Source organism: Acanthochromis polyacanthus, chromosome 13 (assembly GCF_021347895.1).
Source record: "Acanthochromis polyacanthus isolate Apoly-LR-REF ecotype Palm Island chromosome 13, KAUST_Apoly_ChrSc, whole genome shotgun sequence".
In the NCBI taxonomy this organism is placed as follows: Eukaryota; Metazoa; Chordata; class Actinopteri; family Pomacentridae; genus Acanthochromis; species Acanthochromis polyacanthus.
The window spans coordinates 25,856,008-25,865,053 of NC_067125.1; the positions used below are offsets into that span (position 1 = coordinate 25,856,008).

Sequence of the window (9,046 nt, forward strand, 5' to 3'; positions counted from 1 at the left end):
CTCGAAAACACACACAACTCATTAGTGTGTTTCTCACAGAGGCTCAGCTGAAATCCTCTTAGGAGAGACTTCTGTCAGAATAAAAATGTTTCTGTGTTGCACTTTTGGTGCCGAAGCCCTGAGTCAGCCGGTGTCAGCTCCTCGGCCCATCGGCCCACGGGGCGTCTCTTTTTAGCTCGCAGTGGTGAACAGGTGCTTCAGGGGGCAAGTTTTGGCTCCATTAGTGAAAGGCTAAAAAAAAACTGACAGACATGAAAAAATATTTTAAATTCTCACTCTTCAGTAGCATTTTTAAAATGATCCATTTGATAAATATACATGCTTCAGCAGCAGTTTCTCACACTTTAATGTATATTCCACAGTGGGTTAAGAAACAGTAGTGACCTCTAGGGACCATAAGTAGGATCTAAAGTGGAAAATACATCTACGAAATCTGTCTTATAAACTGCAAACATATGACACAGTCTCTCTGCATGTGTTTAAGCATTTCTAAAGAGAATAACAGACTGACTGCATAATATTAAGAATGTCTGGATGCTTAACTTAAATGAAGCACAACTAAAAGCTTTCATCTTGTTGTCGCTAACTTTTTCCTGTGAATCTCTGCACTGCAATGTGAGCAACTTATTCTTTCAATTCAGAATTTCAGATGCTGCACTTATCAGTACATTCTAAGTTAGTCTTTGTGTTTAGCACAGAGCTGTGGCAGGAATCCATAAAACAGCTGACTGAAAAATCATTCATCTTAATATCAGGCATGTTATTTGGTCGCGGATATGCGAAAATTCGCTTATCAAGGTATCAATTTTGAGACCCAACGTGAATCGCCCAAATTCGATGAGAAAAAAAATATGGGGTGTAAGGGGTATAGGGTTGGATCGCACGTAGTTGTCAACAGTGCGCTGGCAAAAGCACGAGTTGGAAACAACGATTGGAGAGCATTATCGAAAGTTAGATGTAGCTGGGAAAGCGAGATTCATGGTGTGCGACGATGAGACAAAATACAGCGACAGAGGATGCCAAGCGCTGATAGACCACATGAAAACGAAAAATCATGCCAGGAAATTGTACGAAAAGCGCTCTAACCACCAAATGCCCAGCAATTTTTTTCACCCGGCGGAGGGAAGAGACGCAACAACAGGACCAAACATACGGGATCAGTAGTGTGTACTTGCAACAACACAGTGGCATTGCCCCACAAGTTCCTCAACAGAAGAGGCTCACTCCCATGGTCGATCGGAAAGCACACATAGTGATGACTTCATGTGGCTCATTTAAATTTGAATCCAGTATAAATATTTGGTTTCATCACATTAACATGAGTTTGTGCTGTTTTTGGGGGGTGCCTAGAAGGTCCCATACAGACATTTTTTTAAGCCTTCATGTTTAAAGAATTCTAGGTGTCAGAGTTCACCAGAATGCACCATTTCAGCCTTTAAATTTCAAAAGTTTCTTGCATGGAAGGGCCCCTGTGGATTTACTGATGATCTAGTGCCCTGGTAGTTGAGATAATGATGAGTTGTCATTTTGTCATGATTCATTGGACATGGGTTGGTCACTTTGCAAAAGTGAACCAAATACACACCAAGCAATACTCAGTGAGTATCTGCACAATTTGAGAATGGGTTTTGAAGGCCTATATAAAGGCCCAAAAAAGGCCACCATTGTTAGTCCAGTGAACAGCATCATGCCGCGTCTATCACATGAACAACGTCTCCGGGCACTGGGTATGGTGGAGGCCGGTTTGAGCTACAGTGATGTAGCCAGGCGTATGGGCTGTTCCCAACCCACAATCAGAAGCCTGGTCCAAAGCATGCGGCGACGGATTGCTGCCTGCATCGAAGCAAATGGAGGCCATACTCGGTATTGACTGTTGTGACTTTGTGTTTGGCAGGTGCCGTTTTCTTTTGTGAAATTCTTTATTTTGAAATCATTCTTGAAACTTTAGGTTTTTGTTTCTGTATGCCAATATGCTAAACAAATGATTCATATGAAGAAAATCCAGTTTCGGGCTTCAAAATAAAAATTATGTTGAAAAATATGGTCTCAAAGTTTTTAATGACTGTCAGTGTACATTGTTTTATTTGTGTTTGAACTATTTAGTGTTACTGATTGTGCCCTTACTCTATCATAGAATACTGACAGAAAACTGCAGGGGCATGTTTAAGGTTTCAGAAACTGTGACCAAAAATAAAAAGGTGATAAGCAGCCAGAGCAGAATCTGAGCTTTTATGAGCTTTAATATTTGCAGGCAAAACTGTTTTATCATGTTTCTCTCGAGTTCTACTCCGTCACATCTTGTGCAAGGAGATTTCTTTTAGTTTCCACACCAGACAACACTGAATTTGATTCATGCAGCCTAATCTTGGGCTCTCAGTGGGTGGGAACGTTGCAGAAGCGACGCTGTGTTTACAGTGATAACGCTGATTTACAGGAAAATCTTTTGAGGCTACAGTATAAGACTCGGTAGAGAACAAAGACTGTTTTGGAACAACACCATCTCCTGTTCAGACAGAGCCAGAAAGCAGCTTTCATGATGGAAGGAAAATTCCTGCCAGAATTGCATTCATCGCCTACAACTTGCACATTTTCGCACCATAATTGGTATTGCAAGGACCGAACTAGTGCAGCGTGTGATTCAACATGTGCAATATTCACCCAGGCAGTTTGTAAAAACAATGCAGCACATCCGAAATCCCCTTCAGACAGCTCAACATACGTTTTCTCTGTTTTCCTTCAGTTAGGACGTTTCACCAAAGAGGGTCAGCTGTTCCTGGGTCCGCTTGGCAGCACCGGTGAGGACACTCGCTGTGTGGTGGACGACCAGATCAGCAGCTTTCCTCAGCTCCTCAACTGTGACAAGGTGGCCAACGTGAAGCAGAAGACGTGGCATTTCACTCAGGTGAGAAGAAGAAAGGAATGTGTTTAAATAATGAAATAACATTGTCTACTTACGAGAAAAACTGACTTTCAACGTGTTGAGAGTTGAGTGATGTAAAATTACAATTAACAAGGAGTACAGAGGTGAAAATGTACAGAAGAGGATCACTGCTGCGAAATTTTCATTTTGAATTCTGCCTTTTTTTTCTAACCACAGAGAGAAACACAGTTCTCACCAAGGAATTCTGACTGTAAACTAAGAAATGCAGTTAGAATTTTGAGTGTTTTTTTTCCCCCTCAGAATTATGATTTAGTCTCATAAATATTAAAATATGCAAAGTATGCCAAAACACTAAGAAAAATAGTGAAAACTAATACTCTTCTGTAAGAATGGGAGAACAGAAATAAGAATTTTGCCTCCCTTCCTTCCCTCAGAATTTAGATTTAATCCCAGAAATACATGAACAAAGTAAAAAATTCTAAGAAAATTCTTTTCTCTCTCTTACTGAAGATAATCCTCTTCTGTAAGAATGGGAGGGCTGACATATGATTAAAATCTGAAGATTAAACTCTAAATTCTATGAAGCTTGTTCACATTCCTTAGAAATACACTTAATATTTCTTCTGATCCATGAGAATACTTAGTGTGTCGTTCTATTCCGCCGAACACTCACTGCTAATTTAGGGGAACACTCTGCAGATACTACAGAAAAGAAAGATGATGTACTTATCGCTCATGACTCATTTAGAAAGGCCAGCGTCCAACAGAATCCAGCTGCTGGTTGTGAGTGCAGCTGTGGTGCTGAAGCTGTAGCTGGATGTTTGGTTGTTGTTTGGACTTCAGTGACAGTCCTGTCATCCAGAGGCTGCAGTCATACAGCGGTCAGTGAGAGCTGCTGAACCAGCCACTCTAGTTTTCTTTCCTAATGCAATGGTGCAGACTGTTGCCTGAGCAGCCATAGCTGAGTGTGCACCGGCTCTGTAGTTATGTCCAGTTACATAACTACAGACGCAGCTCATACAGTTATGAATACACAGACCTTCTGTTATGTTTAAGGTACTAAGGCAGCATTAGCATGTGCAATTTTCACATTAAAGCTGCTGTATTCTTGAACATCTAAATAAACACATTTTTCATAGATGCACCGGGGGTTTAGATATAAGCAGCTGGACTTTTCCACAGCTGAAGTCCGAGCAGTAACCATCTATCGAGACACAGCTTCACCAGCACAGCACGCCGAGCTGCAGCTGTGCCCACAACCAGCAGCTGGATACTGTCAGAGATGGACCAGTAAAAAAGAATAATGAGCAATAAATGCTTCACATAAAGTGTCACATTATTCCTCTTCATCTTCCCAATCTGCAGAGTGTTTCTCTAAACTGACAGCGTGTTGTAACTGGAGTGGATCAAACACACTAACTGTCCACACGGAGAAGAGGAATTACAAAGCATTTTGCAAGAAAACGTCAAAGTAGTCCTCAGAAATGTCTGACTTTCCTCAGTATTCTGACTATAAAATAAGGTTTTTGGCTTTGTTTTTGCATATTGCTGAGGTTAAAGTGAGAGTTATATTGTTTTTTGAAAGTGACTCTAATCTTCTGCAAGAATGGGGCTGGAATAAGATTAAACTTCTTGCTTGTCAGAAGACTTTAAGTAAACAGCCATCAAAACATTCTGAGAAAAATATTCGTGTTTATGCGGTACCTTTGAATGACAATTCTCAAAGTGTTTATAGTGCAGTTGCAAACTAATGAGGTAATTTGTTGAGGTGACAGATTTTTTTCTTTTTCTTGACTGAAAACAAAAACTTGTGAGTCTTTTCCTTTCAGCCTTTTAGTTCCATGTGACAGCCTTTCAAAACTAAAGAGTCTCCGCTTTTTCTTGTGTTTGCTCTGGAAGAAGAGAGCTGACACAGAACACGATGGACCTTTTGCTTTATTGATCCTGTCACACAGCTTGAAAATGAGCAAAGAGTCCAGCAGAAGCAGGTCGTTGTTTTCTGCAGTGGCCATTTTGTGGTGATAGCATTACTAAGGCCTTAAAGTTAATGTGGCAGTTATTTGACTCTGCTGTTGAGGCCAAAAGTGTTCATGCCCATGTTGAATTTTTATTTGATCGGTAAGTTTCTTCTGGCTGGAAATGACATAAACAAGCAACGTTAATGATAGGTTATCTGTTTACTGTAGTGCTATGTCCACGATCGTTCAAAACTCATGAAATTGTCAGAAATTCTTGAGAAAATCCAGCTTCTATACAGCTTCAAATGGAGTCTTGGTCATTTCTACCATGTAATAGAGCGTTCTAACACGCTATAAATAGGGAACAATTGATGTAGGTGTTTTCTAGTCAGTTGCAAGTCATGGTTAATACTTAATCCAACATAATGTCTTACTGTCTTTTTATGTTCTGTCCAGCCAAAAGAAACCTCTTGGTCAAATAAAAAGTCACTATCAATCAACATTTGGTACTAGTATAAATATTAGGTCAAAATTACTTGATGTCACTTCATATTTAAGGATTAGAACCCTGTACTAATAAATTACCTTCAACATTAAGAGAGAAGTCCTCCTCAGGTCTGGTTCCTGCTCCATCCTGTCGCGGTCACATGAGCTGCATCTGTAAAACCAGTTCAAACCAGAATGCTGTCACTCCTCCTGCCTTGCAGAACGAATCGATCATAAACCGAGCTACAGGACGCTGTCTGGAGGTGGTGCCGGCTAACGTTTACTTCGGCCACCTGCTGGTCCTGCAGCCGTGTTCGGGCCAGAGGTGGACCATCAAGAACACCATGAAGCAATAGTCGACTGGCCACTTTCACTGGGACCAATTACACCAGAGGCTGTTCCCGAGAGCTGTCAGCTGACCTCAGCGAGGCCGATGGACAAACGATCCTTATCTGCTCAAGAAAAGACTCGAGTATGGATGGTTTTAAAGACACAGGTGCTGTCAAGATTTCACCGAGAGGAGGTTGGGGAACATTTTTTACAACGTGGACGTTCAAAATGATGCAAGTTTAGCATGAGGACTGTTTCTCTCTATTTGAATTTTACAAACTTTCGATGTGACGTTGCCATAATTCCTGTATGTGCCACTTCTCTACGATGTTTTTAGGTTTAAGGATAGAAGTTTAATCAACCAAAACTGTGTTCTGTCTTATGTGGGAATAAAATGTTTCTATCTTGATCCTCCAAAGTCTTTCTGCAATATTTCCTCCTGTATCATGTTATGTCTTTTAAGATGTGAAAAAGAATAAAATGTCTGGAATTTAACTTTCAGAAATAAGCACTGATGAGAAAACATCAGTAGTTTTCAGATGCTTTATGGGTTCTCAAATTTTAATGTAAGACACCTTAAAATCAAGGACTGCCTACTTGCGATAGGCCTAATTTAACAGAATTAATTGCCCAAGTAGTGATTTTTTATGTTCTTTTAAAAGGCTAGACCGTGTAAATATTTATAATTTGAAGAAAAAGGCACTAACAATAAATATTACTTGGTGTATTAGAGCCTATTTTTTGCAGTTGTTGTAAGTCATCTCAAAACACCTCAAAAATCATATTGTCAAGAGGGCTACTGGGCTAAGGCATCGACATTTGAATTTTTTATTGTCATTTTTACTCGAAGCATTCTGTAGCATCAGATGCACCACATCTTGTAGCATGATTGTAAGTACTGTACGCACATGAGGACGAAGTTAAGTTGTGCTGAGTCGATTTGTTCTGTTACCTGCCGAGTGCCATAACTACTGCAGAAGGCCAAAACTAATGAAGCACTTTTTTTTTGGACACGAGAGATGGAAGTGCAGACTACGAGAGAAAGATCGAACCAGAAATGGAAAAGTGCACAAGTGAATCGAATGTGGGAATGCTGGCGGCTGGAATTGTTAATGTACTGAGATGTATATGATGTCATCTATTCAATTAATTCAGTGTTATCAGTTGGATTTTTGCTCCCAAGATTGTCTTCCAATAAACAACTGGTTTCCTCTTTTCTGCATGGTTACTGTTTCTGAGGATAGATTTGCATTTTTAAAAAGTCTTGATGAATTTTGCACAGGGTCATTTGTAATTTAGGATTTTGTGCCCTTTAATTTGTAGTTGCACTCATACTAACAGTCACTGACTCTCCAGAAAGTACTGCATTTCTGTTTTCCTGGACTTTAAATAAGCTCGAGACTCTACAAAGTGAGAACCACCCATGCTGGGCTGCTCTCTTTTTAACTGCTCCATCCATTTGCATGGTTTTGGTCAAAAGATTTTCTTCATACTGTGAGATTAGTCCAAGAAATTATCTCCAAAAATAGACCACTTCAAAAGGGATTTCACCCTCAGTTCTCAGCTGCATGGCATCTGGTGCGACTTGTACCGACTTGGCTTCTAAAAACTTTAATCACACATCCTTAATAAAAAAAATGGCAGACCAAAATATTACACAGCAACATCTGAGGCAGCCAGGTGGCCTGACATTAAAGAGACTGTCCTATAAACAGGAAGTTATGGGTCCAATCCTGTTGCAGCCGTGCGTCCTGTGAAAAGTGTCCTTGAGTCAGACGCTTGACGCCGACTCTCTCTGAGGCTGGAGCATCAGTTAAATGCTTAAGATGTAAATGAAACAGGAGGAGCCTGCTGGGAGCACAAGGGCCTGTTTCTAGCAGAGTGGTGTGGCTCTGAAGGACAGAGTCTGCATGCTAACACCACACTGAATGCTGATCAGACTCCTAATGACAGGCCTGCTCATCGCCCTGCGGCATGAAACAGGATTAATATATATTGGTTAAAATCTTGCTAAATGTCAGCCAACAAGTGCTGTAAATAACATCAAGGACAGTCTAGGGATTCTTATGTCACTCGGGCACACGTATGAATTTATAGTGACAGAGGAGGTCCTAGTTTGTGGATTTTAAGAAGGAAAAAATTGAAGATAGTGACTAAATTCAAAATTCTTTATCTTATTTTAGGGATGAAATCTGTTACTGTGACATTATTTGTTGTTAAAATTACTTTTTAAAACCTCAAATCTGTCTTAGTTTCCATATTGGCAGTATTGCTCTAAGCAGCAGTGTCCTGTATCTGTGTCAGCACATAATGAAAGCTGTTACAGTTTAATCACGGGTCAGTGAAGTCACTGTCATCCATTTTGATCATGTCATCCTTTGCACCATATGGTTCTGTGTGTTTTTACCTGAGTGTAGGTCAGAGTCCCTGCAGCTGCCCTCCTCTTGTACATGTCTCTGGATGAAGAATTGGAATCTGAAAAAACAAAACAAAAAAAAACAGGTGACACAGATATTAGTACTGACAGCGGTGAAAAAGTACATTTAGTCAAGTATAAATTTGATGTACTAAAATATTTCAATGTTACGCTATATTCTGTGTCTGCTCTATTTTGGAGGCTAATACTATACTCCACTATATTTATTTTAAAGTTTTAATTAGTGGCTATGTTGTACATCTAGGTGACTGTAAATCAATGAATGAATGCTACATTGCATTGAGCTACCCAGCAGTATGCAAAGTAATTACAATTAGCTCCAATTTTGACATTCAAAGTAATGTACACATTAACAAATCAACAATTACACTACTGTTCAAAGTTTGGGGTCATCCAGGCAATTTCATGTTTTCCATGAAAACTCACATTTTTATCCATGTGCTAACATAACTGCACAAGGGTTTTCTAATCATCAATGAGCCTTTCAACACCACTAGCTAACACAATGTAGCATTAGAACACAGGAGTGATGGTTGCTGGAAATGTTCCTCTGTACCTCTATGGAGATAATCCATTAAAAATCAACCGTTTCTAGCTAGAATAGTCATTTACCACATTAACAGTGTGTAGGCTGGAATTCTGAACGTTATCTTCATTGAAAAAAAATGCTTTTCTTTCAAAAATAAGGACATTTCTAAGTGACCCCAAACTTTTGAACGATAGTGTATAATCTAATAATTTATGTATCCAATGACTACTTTTACTTTAGGTACTTTAACTGTATTTTGATGCCAATACTTTGGTGCTTTTATGCAAGTAGAATTTTAAATGCAAGACTTTTATATGTAACAGTGAATTTTTACACTATAAGGCTGCTATTTTTACTTAAATAAAGGAATTAAATACTTCTTCCACCAATAATTATTGCCCATAACCGCTAAAGTACAATTCTAG

The 9,046-nt window shown here is 39.5% G+C and overlaps 1 protein-coding gene across 1 annotated transcript in view; it reads left to right on the top strand.

The window, feature by feature from the left end:
- The window catches only part of galnt17 (polypeptide N-acetylgalactosaminyltransferase 17), a 36,911-nt gene extending 30,043 nt beyond the window's left edge, over positions 1–6,868 (top strand). Inside the window, exons 11-12 of the mRNA XM_051957896.1 lie at positions 2,741–2,902; positions 5,547–6,868. Of these exons, the coding sequence (XP_051813856.1) occupies positions 2,741–2,902; positions 5,547–5,681 (297 nt within the window). The 3' untranslated portion in view covers positions 5,682–6,868. The remainder of the gene's footprint in view (positions 1–2,740; positions 2,903–5,546) is intronic.
- Positions 6,869–9,046: the final 2,178 nt, after the last annotated feature.